The sequence below is a fragment of the Eretmochelys imbricata genome, chromosome 12 (assembly GCF_965152235.1).
Source record: "Eretmochelys imbricata isolate rEreImb1 chromosome 12, rEreImb1.hap1, whole genome shotgun sequence".
Classification (NCBI taxonomy): Eukaryota; Metazoa; Chordata; order Testudines; family Cheloniidae; genus Eretmochelys; species Eretmochelys imbricata.
In genome coordinates this window covers 25,766,250-25,792,591 of record NC_135583.1, presented here as the reverse complement: position 1 = coordinate 25,792,591, position 26,342 = coordinate 25,766,250, and the positions used below count along the sequence as shown (strand labels likewise).

Sequence of the window (26,342 nt, the reverse complement as noted above, 5' to 3'; positions counted from 1 at the left end):
AACAGCGAAGTGAAGTGACTCACTCCAGATCACCCAACAGGTCAGTGGCAAAACCAGTAACAGAACCCAGGACCCCCAGTCCAGTGCCAGTGGATGTGCTGGCCATCTGGCCCCTATACTTCTGATTACTCAAAGCTTCACTGAAAGATTTTTGTTTCTTTAACTATTTAAAATAAGCTTGATGTCCGCAACACTTTTTTGTTTTGGTGAGGTTCAGCCAAAGAATGGATCATCAGAAGCGCAACACAATGGTTTGATACCCCAAGACAAACCATTGTAAAGGAAGTATCTTGCTAGAAAGCTCTTAAATTAGCCCTTTTTTGTTTGGTCACTTAAAACAATGGAATTTTGGCCTTGTGCTTTATTATTGTTTTGTGTGTCGATGTATTTTAAAGGACCTACAAAGAGGTTAAAATATAGTTGTGCCCTTGTTGCGTCTTTCTGTTGTTTAAAGAAGACTTGAAAGGAGTTCTTAAAGCACTTTTTTCTTCTTTGCTTTTCACAGCAGAAATAGGTCTTGATTCCCTGTCTTTGCTGGAATGCTACTTGTATGACTGGAGAACTAGTTGGATTATAACTTCACAAGACTGAACCCTGAGCAATTTAACAGAGAAGGGATTTTTAGTCAGGCTGTTTAAAAATTGTTTTCTTCGTTTTATTAACACCTATTTAACTCGAAATTCTTGCAAACACTTGGGAGGAAAGCTCTCTTTGTTAACTAGTGTCTTCTCCTTCAAAGGACAACTGAGAAAGCTCCTACTCAACTCCAAAGAATTAAGTAGTAGATAAACCAAAACCAAGACTTAATATTCCTGATGTTTCTAATGAAAAAATACAAAGCAGAAAATTTTTAAAAAAACTTTCAAGCCTTCTTTATGCAACATAAAGAATCAAAAAGAGGCACAAACGCATTTTTTCTTCTGTAGGTCACCTTTAACATAATCCTACAGTATGCTTATTTTCTCTCTCCCTGAATCCAAATAACTTGAGCTGGTAGTAGGCCTCTTACTATGCTAGGTTAATTCACTTCAGGAAAATACTGGCTCACACAAGCTCAACCTGCCTTAAATACACTGCTCATGTTTCACATTAATTTACTTGCAGACCCTCAAGCCAAAAATTCAGCAGAAGACCAAAACAAAAACAAAAAAACAAACAAATACCAAAACAAACAAACATCAAAACAAGGGTGCCAGGATTTCTAAGCTCTTATTTGTGGTTTCTAAAAAGTTTTGCCTCCTTCCAAGGCTGGGAGTTTTAATCTAATGTAAAGATAACACGTTAATATTTTCAGTGTTCTAAACCTTGAATATTGCTAAACAGAAATATTTGAAAGAGGGTAAATACTTATAAGGAATCTCAGCTAACAAGGGAGGCTGGTATTGCTAGTGAGGTTGGAATGCTAATGTGCAAGATTGTTATAGCATAATAGCCCTTAAGGTAGATTAAGTGATGGTACTGTGGGCACAAATTGGACAGATTGAGCCCAATTCTCAGTTACCTCCAAGAAAGATAAAGGGGTTGCAGGGTGTAACCAAGTTGTTCTTATTCTACACATGTTAGAAATATCAAATATTAAAATAACAAAATAATTATGAATAACAAATACATTTCTTATCCACAAATAAACCCACTATTAAGAACATAAGAACATAAGAATGGCCATACTGGGTCAGACCAAAGGTCCATCCAGCCCAGTATCCTGTCTAGGACATTTGGGCTTAATAAAATGTTTAAGTTTATTAAAAGACAAACAGCAAGGGAATAAAAAGCAGGGGGGGGGAAATGATTCTTCAAAAGCCAGTTGTGATTTGCTGTTCGGCTCAGTGTGAGAAACTTGGTGTATTTGTATCCCTGATGTACAATATTTTAAAATAGTTGACAGTTCCCAGGGTACAGGGCACCAAACCCAACAGCAGATGAATCATTTTAATTTCTTCTGTTTTTATATGTGTACTGGACAAGGTAAGTGATTATTCGATCCCTGTTTCCTGATGCCTTTAAATCTATTATTTATCAGGGAAGGAATATTGGATTGAACACTGAGAAGAGTAATGCCAAAAGAGAAAGAACAAGCTGATAACAAAATTAATCACAAGGGCACTAATCCAGCAAAACCCTAACTCATGTGCTTTAATTTAAGTACTATTGACTCTTATATAAGTAAAGTTAAACACCCGTGTAAGTGTTTGCCGGATCAGGTCAAATTAAATTCTTTTGCATGTTAATTTTAGTTTGGATTTTTTGGTTGTTCAGTAAATGGTAGCTTGGTATGTCCTGGTCCTGCAAACACTTAGACATAACTTTACTCACATGCATAGTGCTGTTGAATTCAGTGGGACTATTCATGTGAGTAAAGTTAAGCAGTGCATATGGTACATCTTTGCAGGATTGTGGCCTTAGTTTCCATTTTTAATCAAATAAAGCCAAGAGCTTTACAAAAAGAAAAGGAGTACTTGTGGCACCTTAGAGACTAACAAATTTATTTGAGCATAAGCTTTCGTGAGCTACAGCTCACTTCATCGGATGCATGCAGTGGAAAATAGAGTGGGGAGATGTTATATACACAGAGAACATGAAACAATGGGTTTACCCTACACACTGTAACAAGAGTTAAGGTGAGCTATTACCAGCAGAAGAGCCGGGGGGGGAGGGAGAGGGGACCTTTTGTAGTGATAATCAAGGTGGGCCATTTCCAGCAGTTGACAAGAACATGTGAGGAACAGTGGGGGGAGGGGGAAATAAACATGGGGAAATAGTTTTACTTTGTGTAATGACACATCCACTCCCAGACTTTAGTCAAGCCTAAGTTAATTGTATCCAGTTTGCAAATTAATTCCAATTCAGCAGTCTCTCATTGGAGTCTGTTTCTGAAGTTTTTTTGTTGAAGTATTGCCACTTTTAGGTCTGTAATCGAGTGACCAAAGAGACTGAAGTGTTCTCTGACTGGTTTTTGAATGTTATAATTCTTGACATCTGATTTGTGTCCATTTATTCTTTTACGTAGAGACTGTCCAGTTTGACCAATGTACATGGCAGAGGGGCATTGCTGGCACATGATGGCATATATCACATTGGTAGATGTGCAGGTGAACGAGCTTTACAGTAGTTTTTGTTTTTCTACTAGACATAGAAACATAGTTTCATATTTAGATCATTCAAATATTCAAGATTGCTGCAACAAAACTAATCAACAAATCTTTGCTGGGTTCATTTTCTGGGTTGCTCTGTTTGGGTGCATGCATCTGTCAAAACATTCTTGTCCAAAACACAGAGCAAGAAGAAGTAACAGATGCTTCCTATTCATAAGTTCATCTCTTTCCTCATTTTCACAACTCCCTCCCCCTAAAAAGGGCTTTGAGATTGAATACACCCAATCCTGCAAGGAATGCAAAATCAGGTTTTATTACATCTGGGACTGCAAGGAAAATATAGGATCATTGGGTGATGTTCTGGCCCCACTGAAATTAAGGCAAAACACTCACTAGCTACAAAGAGGCCAGGATTTTACATACTTTATTTTTTCATCATTGGTCCCTGTCATGGCTTGCCAGCCCTTTAAGGCAAGCTGAGCTCAGCTTTGCCCATGATTTAGCAGCTATCCCTCACTTGTGAGCTAGCAAAATAAGAGCTAATTAGTGGTCCCAGCTGGGTGTAATGGTGCTGAATTAGAAAGGATGACCCCAGTAAGTGGTGCTGAAGCAGCGTGAGCACTGTTTAAACAGAGATGGGAGCTCAGGAATACCCTGAGATAGTCAGGCTGTCACCCACAGGGCCTGCCAAAGGAGAGAAAGACTCACAGGGATCAGAGTAGGTTCCTGTGGGGAACTCTGTGATGGGTCCTAAATGAAGTGGGGAGATCATCAAAGGTAAACTGCTGGAGTCCCTGGCAAAGGGAAGCAGCTGGGGAAGAAGCAAGATAAGAGAGGCTCTGCAGGGGCCAGGAAAAGGGGTGGAGAAGCCCAGGACTTCAGTGGTACCTGAGTAGGGCAGAAGAACGATTAGTCTGAGCATTTGATTTGGACTTTAAGTTGGATCTTTTTTGTTACCCCAGATGGGGAGTACATTGTTGTGTGACTTGGCCAGAGGGCTGAGCTACAGAACTCCTATAGAGGGAGTGAGGAGAAGACAGTGGCTGGGACTGGCCATTAGAGCCAAGGAAGTGCCCACTGAGGTATAAGTGGTATAAGAAACAAAGTTCCCTGAAACATGGTGCCCAGGCGTGAGGGGCGACCCTAGAGGTGAGGGCAGATATATACACACCTGGGACAAAATTCTAAATGATATGGGATTACTTTATACCATAAAATCTCTAAAATCTTCATAAATCAATATCTGTCAATAATTTACATAAATGAAAGCAAAACCCAGACCTCAAAATAGGGAAAGAGTGTGTGATATACTGCAGCTCTGTCAAACTTTTCTTTCCTTTCTTTTTCCAAATGGTAGTGAGTGAGAACATAACCATCTCTCCAGTTAGAACATTGGTGATGCCCTAAGATCCAATTTAGGTCTACCATAGGTTGTCCTCTCTCCTAATGAAGCGCAACTGGTACACTTCATAATGTACTGAATCACTGTGAAGAGTTAATAAAGGAAGGTTTGGGTGTAAGGAGAAAAAAAAATGTAGACCAAATTCTACTCTGAAGTCGACAGGGTCCCTCTTGATTTACTCTGGTGTAATTTGGAACAGCAGTGAATTAAAGAACATAAGAACGGCCATACTGGGTCAGACCAAAGGTCCATCTAGCCCAGTATCCTGTCTTCCGACAGTGGCCAAATCCAGGTGCCCCAGAGGGAATGAACAGAACAGGCAATCATCAAGTGATCCATCCCATTGCCCGTTTCCCAGCTACTGGCAAACAGAGGCTAGGCCCACTGTCCCTGCCCATCCCGGCTAATAGCCATTAACAGACCTATCCTCTATGAATTTATCTAGTTCTTTTTATTAACTGAGTTTATTTTCTCTCTAGTGAAAATGGACACTTTCTACTAATTATTGCAAAAATCCTCAGTGTTGCCAACCCCAAATGTTTAAAAATCATGAGTCAGGAACCAAAATATTATGAGATTCAAATTATTTATTTATTTTGGTATGTCTAAGAGTAATTGTGATTGTGTGAGGGAGGGGATTGGGGTTTTTTGCACCTTTTGAGGTTCATTCAAGTCACATTTTCATGCTTTTCTCTGCATCCATAGGCCTAGAAAGCTGTGTGTCTCACAAATCACTTGTTTCCAGGAGCTGGGGCTTGAAGGAAACCATCATGTATTGCCAGACTCCTGAAAAAATAGGGAGAGTTGGCAACCCTGACTCCCCTAATGTTGAATCATGGCCTAGTTCTCCTTTGTAAAGTTCAGTCCCCCATTACATTCATTTGCTGAGTTGATGATTTAACTATTTCTTCATGATTTTTTAACTATTTTAATGTACCATGCAGAACTATATTTGCAGTGAATATTCTGAGAAACAATGTTTAATTTGGTATAGATTAATTTTAAGTTCTCCTCCTTGTCCTGGTGATGTGTACCTGATAAATCCTCCCCTTTCCACACCCCCATAAAAAAGGATTAGGGTAAAATAAAAGCAGCAATTTGGTGACGCAGGACAGGGGTAAAAAATGAAGTATCCTAGCCTTGTTCAGACTTTCCCCAGACTGATACCTGCAGGTTTTGGTTTTATTCCAGGTCAAAATATAATGCCTGGTCCTGCAAACATACCCATATAGTCACAAGAGTGCTACTTACACAAACTGCCTCATTAGGCCAAATGCTGCTTTCGGTTACCCCATTGCACAGCATGAGTACAGCCCTAAACCTGAAAAGATTTAAACACGTTTAACTTCACGCACAGTGGGTAGTCCCATTGATACAGTGCATAAGGTTAAGCATGTTTTTGTCTTTCCAGGATCAGGACCTAAATCCACTGATTACCCTGGTTTTACTAGAAGCAGGGTTTGGTCAATTACTTCAATGAGATTACTTGCATGAGCACTACTCACAGGAGTAAGGAGCTGCAGGGTAGGGGCATACATTTTGAAATAAGGTTATTCCTTTCCCTGTCACTGCCCAGATAATGATGTTAAAAGAGTAAGTAATATTATGATTTTAGCTGAGCTCTTTCTTGTTCATCCTTGTGGAAAAATGTAAAGTTGAAAGAAACAGGAAAATTAAAATGCTCTACATCTACTTAGTCCATTATGCACCCAGTGACCCTAACAAGCCACATTCAGGGTCATGTAAAATGTTGAAGATGTTTGTACGGTTTTGACAGCTTTCCTCACAACCCCCTAAAGATGAATTCAAGGTAAAGTCTAGGAAGAGGCCTAAACTTCATCACAAAGGTTTACAAACCTGATCTGGAATTTGTTCCCTGAAATGGATGTTAGTAACCCATTGAGTCTTAGTTAAACCTCTATCCTGCCTGTTTGGAAAATGAGCCTTGCAATCAGTGAATTAAAAATAGCTTGTTGTTTCTTAGGGGGCCCTTTGAAATACGCAGTATAGGAAACCTCCCGCAATGCATGACGCTGTGAAGAAAAAAATTATCTGGCAACATCAAGCCCCCTCATTCGCTTGCTCTCAGTCAAAGCTCCCATCATTTGTCTGAGCTAAATCCAGACCCTGGCTTATGCAGCAGTAAGGGATAGATAAGCTCCTTATAACTGTATAAAGCAGCTGCACTCCAGACTGATGAATCCTTCAGTGGGTGCATGAGGGTGGGGCAAAGGGGACCAGTGCCTGCTGGGAGTAGCTCAAGGGCAAGGCATTAATGCAAGCCACCCTTTTATTTCCTGTCCCCAACCCAAGCAAGCTCCGTGTGTATCCAAGCCCGCTCCATGGGTTAGCAGAAGAAAGTAACCTCTGCCCTGGACTGGGACCAAGGCTGTATATTTTTGAATATGGTGTTGGGAACAGGGGAGTCTGCGGTCGTCTTATACCCCTGACTGATTGCCTTCAGAGGGGTATTCTACTGCCTATTGGTCCTCTTGTTCCTTCCCTGTCCATGAAACAATATCTCTGGGGCTGGGGTGAAGCCAGAAGGCTGATTGCTGCATGGACACTTGAGTCCATCTCCTGCGTGGACACATCAGGTTGTCATAGCCCCCACATACCATGTCTGTTGTCACTCTCCCCCTCCCCTTCCGCCCGCCCCCCCTGGTTACCCAGTGCTCAGTCAGGTTACTCAGGCAAGGGACTGTGGGCTGGTTTGCCCTTGCATTTGGTCATATGGGGTCAAATCCTAAGAGCTGCTGAGCACCCCTGACTGCTATTGACTCCAGTCAGAGTTGCAGGGGCTCAGCACTTCCCAAGATTAGCCCCTGACGTTTTTTATGTATTTTTCCCCTTAAATCTCTAACGTGCCCTCAGCATATTTGTCTAATTTCACCATTTTTGTGTTTAACACCCAGAGCTCTGAGAAAAGTCATTAAAAGAAAAATTCCAGTTAAAACAAATGTGATTTTTTAAAATTTAAATAACCTTAGCTTTGATTTCTTATTAGTTTGCCACCTCAACAAATCACATCTAATGCAAAACAAAAACCCTAAAGCACAAACACTTATAAAATCATTAAAATCAGACTAACAATATTGGTTTGTTAATATAGTAAATGTTCAAAACCTTTACTCAAGAAAGATCTGAAGCTTATGCCCAGAATAGTAACTTGCCTTTTACAATAGTCACATAGTTTCCACCCCTTCCAAAAATTGTCAGCAGGTTTGTTTTTTTTTCTGTTTGACGTTTGCTCGCCATCACATCCCCACTTTAATACTTTGTTAGCATGTTTGCAAAACAAGACGCTTCAGAACCTAAAATCCAAGCAAAACTGCTAGCTTTAGGGGTCACTTTCAGAAGGCCAGACTACGATTGCCTTACCGTTGGCAAGTTGGGGACACACATCCCTTCAGTGGGACCAGCGTGAGTAAGGAGTTCACAATCTAGCTCTTAATCTTGGCAGCGGGATGAAAAATCTAACCTATTCCATGCTTTTCTTGATAAAAGGAAAGTGCTCCTTACCTCATCATGTTCCTTGAAGGGCAGAACATAATATTGAGAGTGAAATAATAAAGGCCTGGTAGTTAATTATTTACTTTATAATTAAAAATGTACCAATCACTAACTAGGATCCCTAGAGGTTAACTGCGCATTTAATTTACAGCTCATTTTCCAAAAGCTGAGTATGAAATTGTTCATCACAAATCTGTTAGTATTTTGGGAATTCATGGAATTTTTAGAAAACAGCATACCTTCTCTTTTAAACTCCCATAAAAGCATGAGAGTCTTGTCATTGATTTAATTGGGAGCAGGACTGGGCCTTAATCATGACTGATAATTCAAGATGAATGTTAGTGCAAAGGAAACATTGGGGATCATTAGGATTAAGGGTGTGTTGTTGAGTGTTTCCATACTATATCCTTTCGGGGATTTATCCATTTCAGTTTTCGATCTGACATTTAATTAGCTGTGCCTTGTAGTAAAGGTAGGTTGTGTTATGCATGCATGACTGACTTAGCTATCCGGTGAATGTGTGTGTCTGGCAAAATGTGCATTGAATGAGATGGTGTTCTGCAGGAGCTGTTATTGGCTTGACCACTGCCCCTTATTCCTTGAATTTAATATTAATTTGATCTCTGCACCCCATTTATTTGAACATTTAAAAACTGCGTACTAACTTAACTGTGAAAAAAGAAACAAAAGAACTGTTTGTTGTTGTTGTTTTTTTAAAGTGGGACATTCCAAGAACGTTTACAAAGCAGTGACCACTCCAGCAGTGCTAAGCGGTCTCCTAGCAAGTTTAACTGTCTAGTAGAGAATTCCCTGCTTCTCAGACAAATTCTCCAGTGGTGTAGGGTTAATATAGTGGCTCTTATGCTGGCTTTCTCTTAGGACGCAGTACGACCAGCATATCCTTTGCCTGGGTTCCCAGGCGGGAGTTTAGCAGCCAGGGATCACCGGTCATATCAGGTGTAAAGTAGCACAGTCTTGAGGTTCGGGTTGCCAGCTGTTTTCTAGTTTTCACCTGGAAAGTCTGGGTTTCGGCTTGTGTCCAGGTGCCATGTGACAAGACCTGATGTCCAGTTTTTTTATCTGGGAGGGGAAAGCGGAGCAGGTGGCAAGGCCTCAGGAGTCTGGTTACCAGCCATTAGAAAGGTGACAACCCTACTTGAGGTGGCTCCATTTTACACTGGAGTTTAGCCCATCTGCCAGGCAGACTTGGGATTTGGGGGGCAAGGTGGAAGAGAGGACATAGAAGTAACTTAATGTACCCCTTTGGATACCTTTTAGTTCAGCATGAAGCTCAGTTCAGGCCACATTCTGTCAGGCTCTTCTGCTGCTGCCTGTCACTGTGGTATCATGTCCACATTAGCTCTTATATTGTAAGCTCTTTAGGGCAGGGGTTTCGTTTGTACAGCTCCTAGCACAGTGGGGTCCTGGTCCATCACTAGGGCTCCTAGGCACTATCACAATACAAATAAATGGTAGTAGTAACTCACATATGCATGTGCACACTACATGTGTATTAATATAATTCTAGTTCCTTACCTATGTTACAAGTAAAACCTTATCTTATTTGTACTGAAAGAATTAAAAAGCCTAATCTACTTTTCACTACTTCTGCTTGGTGATGTCTTTGCATTTCAGCCTGGGCAGTGAAGAGAGACCAGGTGCTCAGATAATACAGAGATGAGAACATGGTATATAGATTGATAGACGCTAACCAGTTTTGTATTTTCGTAGTCAGTTTCCACTTCCAGATTCTCCTGGACTAGCACAAGGCTGCAATGTGTAGGTTGCAAATCCTGCAGAGAAACGTTGATTTGTTGAATAAAATGTTTTAATTAGAATTTTAAAAAAATCATGGAAACCTTTCTACTGCTCTTAACTGACCTGATAGCGCTTCTTTAGGATCAAGCTTCTAAGCATATTTTCCAATTTGGACTGGGTAGCCTGGCTGAGCTGCAATAGTACAGTATAAACCATTCTGTGAACAGTGAGTGCAAAAGAACATAAGCAACTGTGGCCTAAAAGATTTCCACTATAGAATGGATTTAGGGTAAAAATGAGGGAAGGATGTCAGATTGCATTAATTATTAAACGCTTCATCCCTATCCATCAACAGATTGGCTACAAGTCTACCATTCCCCATTGCCTTGTAAGCACCCAGGATCCCTGACATTCAAGGAGAGAGTAATTTAATTTGCTATGTTGTCTTAATCATGGATGGATGTACAGCAAAATCTGACATTTTAATCTAGACTTTATTATGTAAAACAATGGGCTGGGGGACCCAGTTCATATTGCAACTGTTGACAGCTAATGTTTTTCAGTCATTTTTGTAGCAGCAGAGGAGTGTCACTCTCCTGCTCCCACAGAGCTACTGCTGCAAAAGTGACAGTATGGAACAATGGAGGGTGGAAAGATATAGGGGAAGTTGGCGTAAAATACTGAGCATATGATAAAAGGGAGTCACCCAACTGACATACCTGCACAGTACTAGCTTAACATTTGACATATCAAAAGAGCATTTCATTATTGTTTGTGCTGAATATGGTCGATGGATAGACCTCATTACCAATTCCGGCCGTGCAATGTCATTGACTTTAAAATGGAGTTCATGTGAGTTGGTTTGCTTTTAAAATGCATTGTAGGTTTTAGTTCAGCCATGTTTTGTTTGATTGTTCAGGGGTTTGGGGTTTGTTTTGTATAACCCCCTGGATCTTGGGAGGTAGTGAACAGATCTTTGCTACGATGCCTCATAATGTATCAAGTCATTTTGAGCTGAATATAAATTCCACTTGTAAAAGCAACTGTTAACTTTAAGCACTCTAAAGTCAGGAAATACCACAGTCCTTACAATAACTTCAACGAGCTCTGCAGCTAACCAGAAAAGATGCAATAAGAGGAGGCAGCCTCAGTGTAAGCCAGCAAAGGCTATTTACAGCTTTATAGATAATCCTCTGTTACATGCATTGCACCTAGAAATGTATAAAAAGCCAGGCCAGAGCACAGAAATTATGTGCTTCTTTTGGCCTGATCAATTTCATTCATCTGGCCATATTTTCTACTAGCTGAAGCTTCTGGGTGTTTTGTTAAGCAGAGCATATTGCAATCGTTCAGCTTGGAGGTGATAAGGCTCATCCTGTTCTGCTGCCATGCCATCTGCAAAGTGTAGACTCTTCTGAGTGGGGGACAACATGGCACAGATTCTGTGCCCACTCCTCAAGCCCTGACCATTAGCTACCCACAAGGCACCATTTTGGGGCTGAGTGGAACTGTTTTTTAGGAGGATGGGAAAACAGATATTTTATGTATAAAATACATGTTCTTGGGCTCAATCTCTTCGCCAAATTTATGCCAGAGTCTGATCTTTTACTGCTCATGTGATGTGATATGATATGGGAAATAGAAAAGGTTTGTCAGCTCTAGTTTCCATCTGATTATTTTAAACAGAACAGTTTGAAGAGACAAAGAAAAAACAGAATGAGACAAGAGAAATCCTTTAGATGTTCTCCATCCGTTTTTGTCTGTGGTGGTAATTCACTGGGGGGGAAGAGTGACAGTGTTCAGGATAGGTGATTATTAGGGCATGGTAGTTGTGGGAAGGTAAAAAGTCCATAGATGTGCCTCCTAGAGCGGAGTGCTAGGACTTTGTGTAGGCTTCTAAACTGAATCAGCTGTTCCCCCTTTGATTTTTAAATAGTGTTTCAGGATAACTTTATGTAGGAATAAATATCAGATCCCTCTTTCTCTCCCTCGAGGTGCAAACTGTCATTGAATAGGGGGCAGTTCAAACCACTTGAACTCTTAATTTTTTAAACTGGAAATTTGTTTAAAATTTTCAAAAATTTCAATACTGGCAAGATATGGTTATTTTTATTTAAAAAGGAAACCAAACTGTCCTAGGAATGATAGACAATAAGAAATAAAATAATAGACAATGTTAAATAGACAGCACCTTTGTTTAGGGATAGAGATGCAGTGAGATCTTTGCGAGGTACTGGTATGTATGGTCACGCTGTACATAATTTTTTAAATAAAATTGGCCATTGTTCTTTACCCAACTTCAGCGTAATATTATTATCCTACCTTCATTGAACTCCTGGTAAGCATTCCTTTGGGTTCTTAATCCTTAATTCACTGTTCATTCTTTTTCACTGAAGAAGAAGAATAACAAGGGCTTAAATTCAGCCAGAGCTGTCCAGAGCAGAGCTCTGGTAAATATTTTTAAACCTGTGGGGCTAAAGCCCCAAGCCCTGGCATGCCCCCTCCCCCACAGGGCTAAAGCCCTGAGACCTCCCCAGTATGCAGCTGAAGGCTGGAGCCCCAAATGGGGGGAGGGAGCATGGGGAGCTCTGGCATATATTGTTTGAGAATTTAAGCCCTGATCATGACCATTTTCTGCCACTTCCCTATAGTGATGGTGGGATGACTTTAGTAATACCTTTTTTTGAGAAAATATTCCTGAGTGAAACGATTATTTGATAATGCTACAATTTACCCAAGAAATGGGCATTTAGGGAATAATAAAGCATCCAGGGATTTGACTCTTTCTGTTGTAAATATTTTGGTGTGAGAAAGAAATTATACTTGTTTAATATCTTTCCTATTGTAAAGCTACAGTGCTATTTTAATAATAATAATTTGAGGAGACTTCACTTTGTTTACATGTTATCAGGATCAGATGTAGGTTGGATATTAGACTATTTCCTTTCACCATAGAACATAGGTGCTGGAACTAGGGGTGCAGGTGGCTTGAAGTGCTTTCCATCATATACAGGGTTCACCGTTCTGGTTCAATGGCTCTCAGCACCCCCACTGTACAAATTGTTCCAGCATCCCTGCCATAGAAGATGCTGATAAATCCACTGTGAACAACTGTAATTGTGCCAAGAACACAAAAGGCACCACCACCGAATAATAAGAGACTCATTAGTTGGCAGTCAGCAAAAAGGCAGAGGATTAAATGGGTGTGGAGGCTGAATTACCTTCCTATTCTAAAGGCTGTCCCTCAAAGTCAGGGCTGATGGACCTTGGCAGAGCAGTACAGGAAAGCTTGCAGTGCCACTGCCCATGCTGTGTGGGTTCTGGAAATAAACAGAGATTTGCAGGGAGCAGTCTTCTTTCTGGTAACTTTCATAAGCACTAGAGTCACACACACTAACCATAGCATTCCGAGCTTACTTTCCAATTGCAGATCTCAAAGTCCAAAAAATTAGAGATGATACTGATACTCTTAAAGATGTGAGGTGGAATTTTCCAAGGCATTTAATAGAATTGGGAACCCAATTCTCATTGACATTCAATGAGAGTTCGGCACCTAACTTGTGTAGGTGCAATTGAAAGTTCCACCTAATAACATGAGACTGCAGGAACTTCATGTTTTATTTTATTGATCCCAGAAGTATTACCTCTAGAAAACAGTGATTCTACTGTTACAGGAAAATGAATTGGGATTAGATTACTATTAATTATCTTAGTGTGGCTCCTAAAGGACCTAGTCATGAATTGGGATCCATTGTGCTAAACCCTATACAAACATAACAAATAGATTAGTGTTTAGAATAAACATTATTGTACATATTTCACCAAGGGAGAAGATTAGACTAGTCATGGACTCTTTAGACTGACTCAATTTGTTTCATACAGTTCTACCATGTGACAATGCTTTCTATATAAACAAATACTTTGCATTTTATAAAATCTCTGGCAGTGTATTCATAAATATGTCAAGTTAAAGAGTTGTTCAAAATCCATTCTTGTGAATTCATGAATACAGAAAAAGGTCTGATTTACAATGCACAGTATTCATGAGCACAACTATTAACCATGACCTTGAGGAGGCTTTAGAGCTACATTCATGTTGTAGCATGAAGAGTGACACAATCATAATAGTGCCTTGTGAGACCCCAAATTCTAACCAGTGAGCTTGTAGCATAGTCCTTATTTGTTAAAAATGCAATTCAGAGCTTACGTTCAATGAAGCAACTGTATCTAGTGTCCTACAAACAAAGAATAAATCTGACAATCAACCCTCCAGTGGTCATTCTAAAAGCACAAGGTGACTAAAAGAGCAAAGCTTCATGAAACATAGGGAGTCACATTGTAGTTTTGGCACTGAGTCTAAGAGGAACAAGCTCACAGTCTGTGCTATAGCAGGTGCATGTGACTTGGGATGTTTTGCAGCAACGTTAAAGCTCCAGAGTAAATAGATACAACTGTTTTGCCATCCCTGAGCAGGGTTAGATGATAGTGACCATAGTTTAGTGCAGAGTACTACATTCAGTTGAAATTTCAGGGGGGAAGAGAGTTAGGGATATGTATGGAATCAGACCACCAGTTAACACCTCTTATGAAGATCATCATGAGCTCTTTACAAGCTACTAGTGTTCAGTAATTTGGTTTTATGTGTGACCCAGGAGTTGGTGCCTCCTAGCACCAGGCTGGAGTATTGATTCACTACAGACTGAGCAAAGAATGCCACCTACAAAAGCACTGATTCCTCTTCATGCAGTACCTGGCTTTTCCTTGGAGGTCTCCCAAGTATTGACCCAACCACACTTAGCTTGTGAGCACTAACAGGATCCAGCAGTAAGATGGAATGGATATGCAATAGTTATTCTGCATGTGGAAAAAGTAAAAGCCACCCATACAAAATCTTGGGCATGAACATTTGTGAGTGCAAGTTTAAAGCTCTCTTTTGAAAATATCATAGATAGGAGGTAAGGGAAATAGAAGAGAACAGGAAGACTGTTTTGGTCAGAGAGGTGGAGTTATGAATTTAACTAAGAGAATAAGTTCTATACCTGGAAACTAAAATTGATGCAACGAGTGATTTACTAAGACAACAGCTAGACAAGCCCTCTAATCTCATCAATAGGGATAAGTCAAATAATAATGAAGCAAAAAGAGCACAATAGACCAGAATGGCATGTTGTCACGCATATTAGCCACAGTGCTTCCAAGCTGAGGCTTTTAGCAGAGCTGCTCAGAGATTTCCCTGATCTGCCTCTTCTACAACAGGCCAGTTCCCAATAGGGGGGTGGGAGGAGGGAAGGAAGCTCATTTGCTCCTTTAACACACTGTAAGGCCATAAAGCACCTAAGGAGTAGTACAGCATGAGCTTCATCATATCATCTATTTAGATGAAAGACTTGCATCTGGCTAAAGGTTTTACACAGCAGGCTTATTCCTGCTCCTGTTGAAGCCCATGCAAGTTTTGACACCTTAAACAGGTGAAGGAACAGGCCCTTACTGACATGAGTAGTCCTAGTGAAATAAATGGGTCTATTTATGTGGCCAAGGATCTATTATACATATTTATATCAAATACTCTTGATTTGGAATGAAGGACATCCATTTTTAAACCCAGAATCTTATCTGGTGTACATCTGCACAGATCTACTGAAGTCTATTTCTACCAGCTGAGACTGTTTCTGGCTAACTTTGTCTGGACACTTATTCCATTTTAGTTTAATGCACTTCCTTATTCTGGAATAAGATTGTCTGGCTCAGAAGTTATTCAGAAACCCTAATAATGAAAAAGTCCATGCGTAGACAAGTCCTTTTTTGTACAGTAAACACTGTCTCACTTTGTGCTTGCTATGAGAAAAAACACAGCCTAATAGTATAACAGGAAATAACTTTATTATAAAATCTGCATGTAAACAAGTAACAAATTGAGTAACAGTTAATGGAAGTGCAAATTAACTTCATAAATGATATTTATTCTGTATCTAACTATATATATATATATATAGCTATCTCCCATTCTAATGCTGTTTGAACTGCCCCCCCACCATTTAAAAAGTATTTATCATTGCTTATTTTATACTAAAAAAAGCGTACGAGCCTGCGTACAAACATTTTCAAGTTTTGCTCTGCAAAGGAGACAAGTTCATGGTGATATTTCACTTTATCATCCTTTATCTTTGCTTCTCTGGTATCCACAGAACAGGAGGACATGTAACAAATGTACACCGTGAAAATGTGGGCATATGAAGCCACTTGTTTAAAATTAGTTCATTTACTTGCACACACACTGATGCTTAAACCATTTACCGCTGAAGTGTACATGGTAATGTAGCTTCCAGGTTTTGCTTATGAACCTTAAGGCATTAAGGAGAGTCCCATATAAGTCATTCATTTTTATCACCATGTAGGTTTGTTCATACTTTTCAGAAGTCAAATGCTTGTTCACAACCCATGTGCAGCATCTGGCCTTGCTGAAAGATTCTAAAGCACAGATAAATCATGGCAAGACTTTGACTTTGCCTTGAAAGCCATCTTCTTATTGTTCTTTGCCACAATTCTCCCAAGGAATCGCTTTGCCTTTTTGCTTATGCTTTCTCTTCTTTTTGCATTGGCCATTCTCCTGGCATTGTCTTCTTTACTGTCTTTGCGAAGTCTGATTTGTCGAATGATACCTTCAAACAGGTCCTTCACATTATGATGAAGGGCAGCTGACGTCTCAATGAATTTGCAGTCAAACACCACAGCGCAGGCCCGTCCCTCTAGAAAGACAGAAAAAGGGGCAAGTGAATGACAGTAGAAGGAGATTTTCCTTCATGCATATTGGCATCCAAAGCTGCAATGTGACTTAAAATACCCTTATTAGGGGAATATGGCCTTTATACCACTAATATACTTTGATGCATGTTGAGATGAATATTCCCAGTCACAGAATCATAGAACTGGAAGGGACCTTGAGAGGTCATCTAGTCCATTCCCATGCATGGACTGGATCCTCAGAGAAGGCTGTCCCGTCTTTTCAAGATTATACCATACTAGGGTTGGAAGTCTCAAGTCCACCAATTTGATGGAACATAAGGCAACAGAGTCCCTCAAATAAACTGGCCCACTATGGTTCATAGCTTGAACAAGGCATGCAAACATGCTTGTACAAGAGGGCAGCCAGCATAAGACAGAGCCAGTATCACCATTTCTTTCAGGTGAAAGCCCTGGCACAGTTGTGCTGCCACATTCTGCAAAAGCTATTACTGTAAAAGCAGTGAATTTTCTAAGATAGGCTTTATTTGGAACAGTTATAGCTAGGAAGGCCAAAATCACCAGACCCATTGTTAGAGGTCAGGAAGGTATAGTTCATTTTGGTGTAGCAAGGTCTGCATCCACAGAAGGATGCAACTCTAATATTTCAGAGATAAAGCTACTTTTGACCACTGCTGAAGCATGAATTTCCACATTCAGCTTGTGGTAAAACAATGACCCTGAAGTTGTAAACTTAATCAGCTTGAGCAGGGCAAACCACATCAATAAATAGAATCACCACTGGGGCAATAAAGACCTTCTGGGCACTGCACCAGCCCACAAGCAAGCAACTGCTCCATGTTGCCTTTGCAGGCTAGTGGGCAGTCTAAAGCAGGGAATGAGACAACACCATGACAGAATCACGAGACTGGAAGAGCTAGTATCTCAACATTCCACCTAGTGAATATAAAAACAAAATTTTTAAAAATGATGTGGATTCAGTGCTGTTGGTAGGTGCTTGGTTGACAGTCTTTGACATTGAAATACTCAGAAGAGTCACAGCATAGATTCAAGCAGGGCAAGCGTCCCCACATTGCCCTGCCAATATATCTCCATCCCATCATGAGATCACTTTATAGGAGAAAGGATTGTTCAGTCTCTATTGTCTTGCCCTCAGCAGAAATTGCCAGTTGTGAGCTTTGTACCTCTGTGCATTAGGAACAGGACTGAGACATCAAGTCATTTCATAAGTGTCCTTGGGCAGCCAGAAGTTGGCTAATGACTTTCAGTCACTATTGACCTTGAGACACATGCAGTAGCACCCTGAAGCTGCAGCTCTAAGCCACTCCTTTACTACTGCAGCTTCAGGGCACTATGCCAAGGATAGTCACAAATCAACCAGCTCTGCTCCTGACAGTTTGCTCCTTCTCTGTGCTCCAAACTCTGAACATGGAATGTCTATGAACCAGACTCTTCAAATCATGTCCCTTTCTGCAGTAGAACTGGATTCTCTGCAGCCTTGGTTATTAACTTTCACTTGAATTCACAATTCAGTAGCATCTCTTACCATCTACTGAGACTTCTCTGGATCGGACAAGGTCACTTTTATTCCCTACGAGAATGATGGGAATATCTTCCGTTTGTCTTGCTCTTCTTAGCTGAATTCTCAGTTCTGAGGCCTTTTCAAAACTAACTTTGTCTGTCACTGAGTACACAATAATATAGGCATCTCCCATTTTCATACAATGATTCTGAAGCCACTGGGTGTCATCCTAAAAGGAAAAAAGAATGGAACCATTTATTGCATTGAAAATACATAAAAACTACACATTCCTGATTCTAATAAGTGAATTATTTTGGAAACCCTGCTACAGCTGGTTTTGTTAAAAATGTAATAAAAGAATTGCAAGTCTGTATTAAATTTTACTAAATCGTTCTTGGGAGGGAAAAATCCCAGTTTTGGATGTTCCATTATAAAGAAAGCTTTTCTATTTCCACAAATTGCATCAAGGCCTGTGATGGGCCAGATTGTGACCCCCTTACTGACTGATAAGCAGCTACTCACAGAACTGCCTCATTGGCTTGACAGAGTCTGCTTGTTCCGGTAACTCCCTAGCAGCAGGAGTAAGGGGTTCAGTCTGGCCCTAAACATGGTCTGAAATAACCTAGCTACTAGAAATGTACTACTAGAAAACTGAGTGAACGCAGAACAAAGAATCTCAATATTATTTTCTGTTAGGATGTTAGATAACAATAAGTAGCCATACACTACCTTATTCTGAAACTATGCCTATGCTGTGCAATTAACAAGTGACCCATAAATAAAATGAACTAATCGTACCTGCTCCCATATGTCAAACACTATGAGAGAAGCTTCTTCTCCGTCGACTATAATCGATCTGTTATATGTATTCCCTATAGAGAGAAAATTTAAAATCATTATTTGACTTCGTTGACTGCAAAAATCTTGGCAATCAGAACACTTCACAACACCTGATTGACTAAGGTAAAGTGGTTACCACAGTTATTGCTTCCAAACCGGTTCTTACTTAATTTACTATTTACAGATATTTTCATTATGGTGACAAAGAAGGTTGCATAGTGTGTGCAATATGAAATCAATACTGTTTCTCTAGCAAATTTTGAATTCAACAATTTTTTTTTAAATGCTTCAATGGTCAAGTAGTGACCGCAGCCAAGAAAAAAAGTAAATTCAGAGTAAAGGCCATCACTCCATCCTTCACTCGCCTTGTAGCATATATTTAAAAATAATCTTTACTCAAGGCATTCTCATTGACTCATTAAGGACTTCAGTGCATAATATTCTACACCCTGGGGCACAATCCTGAAGTCTCACCCCAGAGACTTCTGCAGTCCATTTGCAAACATAGGTACAACTATATGGAGTGATAAACTTAGCTCTGCATTTTCCTGCTGTTTGGGTTTAAGTGAGAATCCTCATTATTTAGGGAGGTTTTTTACCTTAATGTCTGACTTTTTAAGGAGTAATGTTTGAAAGTGCCTAGATTTCCTTATTCCACATGAAGGGAGCTTAGAAAACTTTGCTTCAGGGCAGTTCTAGTCAATTGACTGCCATCTATGTGGTCAATAAGACAAATTTAGAAACATACTATGTGTAAAATGGGGATAATGATACAGCCCTCCTTTGTAAAGTACTTTGAGATCTACTGATAAACCTCAATATAACAGTCGGGTATTATTTGTTACATGAACCTTTAAACCATCTAATGGGATGGTGTATTAAATGATGAAAAATTAGTTTGTTCAGTAGCTAAAGTGTTAAGAAAGATTAACTGTTACGTTTCTTAATCATAAAAAGCCTTTGTTTATTCTATAGAAAAATGCCCTGAAACCAAGCCTTTCTTTACTAAGAGGAGCACATATTGGGTATCCCAAATCAGCTACATTTACATGAATATTAATATATTGATGTGACTGAGTTAATCATCAACTATAGTCATACTTAATATGCATTCATACAGTAATAGGCTTATGCAAACCTATTAGTGTGTGAATACATATTCATTTTGTTTAAACCACAAATTGTTTTATCCTATACTTGTCTAGGTCTAGATGTAATAGACATGTGAGCACACGGAGTTGATGGACACACTGCATGTCCAGCTCCAGAAGGGGTCTGTAAATTCCTCCACACTAAGCCTGTAGTTCAGGGCCAGACACTTCAAGCGGGCGGCTCTGTAGCGAAGCTCCAGCCTGGGACTCGCTGTCCGGGCAGGGCTGGGAAGGGGGAGTCGCTAGCGGCGGGGCGCTGCGGCTGTGGACGGTGCCGCTTTCCCCCTCAGAGCCCGCTGGCCCCACTCCCTCCCCGGCCCCGCCGCGCTCACCTGCCTCCTCCGCATCGGGGCAGTCCTCGACTCCGCCGAAGATCCTGGCCAGGCTGGTCTTGCCCACGCCGTGCTCGCCCAGCAGGATCACCTTGTAGAGGTTGCTGTCGAAGTCGCTGCCCGAGGAGATGACCGAGTCGGAGGAGTCGGACGCCCAGCTCTCCCGGTCCGGGTTGTACGAGGTGCAGCGGCCCAGCGGGGAGAACTCGCCCAGCAGGGCGCCTGGCGGGACGGACGCCTGCAGCTCCCGGTCATCCACCGGCATGCTCCGCCGGTGCAGGTGCTGGTGGGCGGCGAAGGGCGTGCTGCAGCGCCGCTTCTCCAGGCAGCGCGGCTTGTCCCCGCGGTTCAGAGTCATGGGGGCGCCTAGCTAGGGGGAGAGCGACCCGGGCGGCGTCAGGCTCCGCATCCCCCTGCTCGCCGCAGGGAGACTCCCCGCTCCCGCCGGCCGCTCGCCCTGCCAGGCGCTGAAGCCGCCGCCGCCTCCCCTCGCCCGCCCGGGGGCACCCCGGCAGCTTCCCCCTCCCCAAAGACCTGGGTCGGTTCCCGGCCGGCTTACCTGGGACGGGGGCCAGAGAGGAGACGGGATTCCCCGGCAGTGCCTTCTCCCTGTCGCTGCGCTCAGCCACGCGAGCGCCGATGCCAGCTCCTAGCAGCCCGCGCCGCCGCGCTCCTATTTATGCCGCGGCCAGCCCCGGCCCTCCCCGGCGTGACGCGCCGCTGAGACAAGGCCCGGGAGAGGCAGCAGCAGCGGGCCAGCCCCGCCCCCAGCGCCCCCGCGCTGGAACCCGGGTGGGGGGATTCCAGGCTGGCGGCTGGGTCACTGCCACGCGGCCCGTACACACCGGGGTGCAAGGGAAAGCCCGGGTTGTGGCCTCTCCTGGGTGAGGACCCAGGGGTCCGGGGCATCAATTACTTAATGTGCGTACAACGCCTGGGAGAGGTACAGCAGGATGGGAGTGCTGAGGACTAGTAATGGTTCCTGTAAGCCAACGGTCTGAGGTATCTGGCTCATCATTGTGGTGTCTGAGTGTCCTTAGCCCTAGTTACAAATACATAAATAAACATGGGCAACTTCTATTTATTTAATTAGCAATGGGGTCACCTTGAGCGGACTGCAACAGGGTCAGGCCCCACTGTGCGAGGCACTGGATAGTGGTAAAGTAAGAGACAGACCTTGCCTCTGAAAGATTACAGACAAATTTCAGTAAAACATGACAGTATTTGTATATATATATTTTTTTTGTGTATGAATTTAGAAGAGGTGAAATGTGCCAAACTGACATTCTGGAGAGGAGGGTGCTCAGTTTGTTTAGATTCTGGAGCACAGGCACTGTACGAACAGCGCAAAGCTCCCGTCTTGACCCTGTGAATGTGCTAGGTGTCGTTTTGTTTCCTTATTTATTCAATCCTTGGCTTTTTTTCTAAAGGCTGCAAACAAGGTGCCAGCCAAGATGGTAGGTTGTCCCTTAATGAGTTTGTCCCTTAATGAGTCTGCTGGGAAATGACTATGACCAGCAAATTTGTTTCCCATAAATACCTACACCATTCTAGAACAATGATCCATAATCACACAGTTTATGATAAGGATGATGGTGTTGGACTATCAATGGACTATCAATGGACTATCAATACAACTCTAGTACTTTTTGTAAGGGTGAGAATTTTGTAAAGCATGAAACCAGTTTTGTGAGGCTGTATTAAGAGAGTTTGGAGCCCCAGAACCATAGAAGTCTATATTATAACTCAGCAGTTGATATTCGGGACACTGCCATATTAGAAATATTATGAAAGACTGGAGTCTACCGTATTAACCAAGCCCCTGGTTTGAAATGCACTATAAAATTATGGAAAACTGATCAATAACATAATTTTAAAAGCTGAATATTTCGGTAAGAAATGTATTCCACACTTCAATTTAATAATGTTTGTTATAAATCATTATAGAGCTTAAAAAACCCTTCTTTTGTGAAAGCAAAGGCACGTTGGCTGGGTCCTACATCTAAACAGAGCCATTTCCAGTTCTGCTCCCTCATGTGTGCACATCTTTGTTGAAGATCCCAACACGACCCACTAAATACACAAGTCTAACTGCTTCCTTTGTTGTTCCCTATTACAGTGATGTATTTAATGTTTGCATGTGTGTATTTGTGAATGGTATAGGATGCAACAATCTTTTTCACAAGGCTAGTGTTGTGGTGTTTTTTTGAAAATGTCTGTCCCACAGTTTCTCAGATTTCACTTTACTGGTCAGGAGTTTAAACATATTACTGCTGTTTTACAACAGCATTAGGAGTTAGTACTGTAGCACCTAGGAGTCCTGCTCAGGGACAAAGACTGTATTATGGTAGGTGCTGTACAAACACAGAACAAAAGCACAGTCCCTGTCCTAAAGAGCTATGTGTCCTTGTGTAAGATTCTCATAGACCAATATGAAACATAAAGGGACAGAGTCTTCTCAATTTCACCTGGGCAACCTAATGTAACTGTGTGACATTCTCTCTCCAATAACACAGAGCTCCTTTAGTCGTTTACCCTGTAACCACATGCGTACATATAACTAACCAGACATCTGTATTTATATTCTGTATGGCTCATCCGAGCATTATTTAAAATTATTTATTTTCACAGGACCCAAACTGCTACGCACTTTACTGACATACTAAGGCAGGTTCCTGCCCCCAAAAGATTATAAGCCAAGGCCACACTTCTGCAAACTGTTGGGTGTGGGCAAATCCCTGCAATCATATGGAGTCCTGTGTTATTGGGGTTCCATGCAGGTATAAGGATTGTCCATGTAGATCAGCCTCCAGGATCAAAGCCAGCGTGGACAGCATACCAAGGACAGGAGAAAGGAAGCAAACAGGTGGAAACAGATGAGAGGGAGGAAAGAATCCGCAGAATAGGTTGTGAGGTTGTTGGACCAGTTCAGTACACAGCATGTTTGCACCTAAATTTCTATTCTCTTGTAACATGTTGTGCAGTTGAAGGCACTTGTGTGGGACACACAATCAGGGAAACTACTATAAAGGGACAAACCTCAGGAAACTGATTTTTTGGCTCTTAAATGGAACAGACATCCTGCCACTTTTGTGGAATCGATGTAATAGCTCAGTTGATGTTGGGATGGCTTTTGGCCTTACTGTCCTGTTGGTTACAATTAGAGGTATTCATAGGCAGTTAAAGGTCAGCAAATGCTCACAGCTAGTGCTCTCTGCCTGCCTTGCGACATGGCAGGCAAAAAATGGCCTTGAACTTGTCGGTTGTAATTATAGACTTCAACAGGTGGTTAAAGGTTGTAAATACTTCAGTTAAATTGACTAAATTGCAAAGCCAAAGCTAAAATTTTAAATAATGTGCAAGTACACTCGGTTTAAAAAAGAATATTTCTTAATTGGGATAAACTGGGATCTATCAAAACATCTTGACTAAGCTCCTTCTACATACAATTAAGTGTGTCCCATTCTCAAAAACAGTTCCTCTTCAGCTGATTGTTAATAAGAGCTGTGTGTTCCTTCCTAAACTTGATCCTACCGTGAAGTGATCACTTAATAAAATATTCAGAGTGGATTTATGAACTTGTTCACTCAACCTTTTTGGAGTTCCTGTCTTGTATTTGAGGGTCAAACCATGGAAGCTGGCATGTAAGGTATTTCCCCCCGTTCCCCCAACAATTCCCATGCTGAGGAAGGCATTACTCCCTGAAACAAAGTAAACACACAACATCTCTGGAAATCAGTGAAGCATTGGCGGGGAGGGCAGAGGTACAGGTGGTTCTGTCAAAACCACCCCATATGTCATGGTTACTGACTGAAAAAAAAATGAAAGGGAGGGGAGGAGGGACTGAAAAAAAATTGGGATTTATTGGAACACTACTTTGATCCATCTCCTGCTGTGATGAAAATCTTACATATTTTTATGGTGTGATTGCAAGATAGAGCTCTCAAGGGAAAAGAGACAATATGAGTAGGCCTTCGCAACAATCATTGAACATAAACATCCTGAGAACAATGCTACAGGAAAATTAACTAAATCTAAACATTCACAGTAACAGCATTCAAACAAAAGAAAACGTTACAAGGACTGTGTGAGAAATATAGTGTGTGTTTGTGTACATATATGTACAATGAATAGATCCAAAAATATGATAAGAAGGAGCAAACTCACAGTAAAGCATTGAATCTACTATAAAATACCTATAAAAGATTAAAAAAATATTTTTTCTAAAATTCTAAAACTATCCTGTTCTGACCTCGTGGAGGAAGTCCCCCTCCGGACACATAGGATCCAGTCCATTCTTTAGAAACAGTTGTGTGGCTCTTTGACAAACTTGGGAGGATTGTTGGAGTCTTCTCTGACTGTAGTTTGAGGAATACAGTAATACACCAGGCACGTGGGTACTGCTGAGGCATGATACCTCCAGGCTCTGCGGGACTTGATGCTGGGTTATGTGAGTAGTTTTTTTTACAGAAAGTGAGATGGCCTTGGATTAAGTCACTGAGGATGGGTGGGTGAGATTCTGTGGCCTGCGTTGTGCAGGAGGTCAGACTAGATGGTCATAATGGTCCCTTCTGACCTTAGTATCTATGAATCTATGATTCACTTATTCCTGGTGGGATGACTAGAAGTTTCACAGAGGGAGCACAGTGGCTAGGCAGTTAGGTCTGTTTCTCATCTGCCTCTGGATCTGTGCCTGGAACCCGAGAAAGAGATTCATGACTGAGCTCATACAGCTACTTGATGCCCTTTGATCTGCATAGGACCGACTATTCAGTGAAGTTGGAAAGAATTAACAGATAAGGCAGGATGATTACTGGAGATGGATCACAACATACTTCTTTGCATAACATGTAATTCTATTTATTATTATTTATATATTAGAGTAGCATCTAGTGACCTGTTGTGCTAGGCACTATATAAACAGAGACAGTTCCTGCTCCACCGTGATTGCGATCTAATAGAGAAGATGCACAAAGAATGGAAGAAAGGGAGCATTCTAATAACCAATGACTTGCCCAAGGTCACACAGGGAGTCTGTGGCAGAGCCAGGAATTGAATTCAAATTTACTGTGTCCCGGGCCAGTGATTTAATCACAAGGCCATCCTTGTAAATTGAGTTAAAATTTGAGGTAAGCAAAAGCCATTGAACCCAGTGAAGATACAGCTGCACTCCAAAGTGCCCCGAAACCCAAGGCTAGATCATCTACTTTATCACTTGTGGCATTTCCAAACTTGTTAACAGGATTATCTTATTTTACATCATTCCCAGAAGTACCAGCAGCAAAAGCAACTGTACCGTAGGATGAATAAGGCTGTTCTGATAGAAGAACAGTCTCAAACATTCACCCACATCTGGAGCTGCATTCAACTGGAGGGCGGGGAGTTGTTTAGGCTGGCTTTACCTAGGAATAATTGGATGGAAATTAAATAAAGGAAACTTCCTAGTTAAGAGCTAATGAAATCAGAATATTTTTCTTCTGTTGCACCTTCATAGTACCCTTTTTTAGGATCTCAGTTCACATTACAGACAATGTATAAAGCCTCAGAATATCCCTATCTGGTAACTTATTGTTATCCCCATTTTACAGAGGGGAAAGCTAGGGCACAGAGCAATTAAATGACTTGACTGAGGATACACAGGAGGTCAGTGGCAGAGCCAGGATATATTTTATTTAGTTGTCATATTTAGATACCTAAATAAAAGTGGCCTGATTTTCTTCTGTGTTGAGTACCTGTATTGCAAACCGTCTCACTGAAATCAGTGGGAGTTGCATGTGCTCAGTACCCGTGAAAATGGAGTCATTTTTATTTAGGCATCTAACTGTAGGCACCCAAGTTTACAAATGTTGACCTTAGCTCTTTGGCGGATTCCCTGCCCCCACAACCACCTCCCTGTGCTTTTAATAGGTATTTCAGTTGTATTTAATCACTAATTAAAAGGCAATTTTGATTATTGGTTTTTTAAAAACCTTATTTCTGCTTCTATTGGAC

At 41.4% G+C, this 26,342-nt stretch overlaps 2 protein-coding genes across 2 annotated transcripts in view; both read right to left on the bottom strand.

Moving 5' to 3' along the window:
- The window catches only part of CDH16 (cadherin 16), a 61,910-nt gene extending 53,865 nt beyond the window's left edge, over positions 1–8,045 (bottom strand). Inside the window, exon 1 of the mRNA XM_077831079.1 lies at positions 8,017–8,045. Coding sequence (XP_077687205.1) covers positions 8,017–8,045 — 29 coding nt within the window. The remainder of the gene's footprint in view (positions 1–8,016) is intronic.
- Positions 8,046–15,628: 7,583 nt separating this feature from the next.
- On the bottom strand, positions 15,629–21,097 carry RRAD (RRAD, Ras related glycolysis inhibitor and calcium channel regulator). The gene is made up of 5 exons (XM_077831084.1): positions 20,911–21,097; positions 20,352–20,721; positions 18,827–18,900; positions 18,053–18,257; positions 15,629–16,511 (listed from the first exon to the last, which is right to left on the bottom strand). Exons 2-5 carry the CDS (start codon positions 20,707–20,709, stop codon positions 16,234–16,236), a joined length of 915 nt encoding a protein of 304 aa, XP_077687210.1. The 5' UTR covers positions 20,710–20,721; positions 20,911–21,097; the 3' UTR covers positions 15,629–16,233.
- Positions 21,098–26,342: the final 5,245 nt, after the last annotated feature.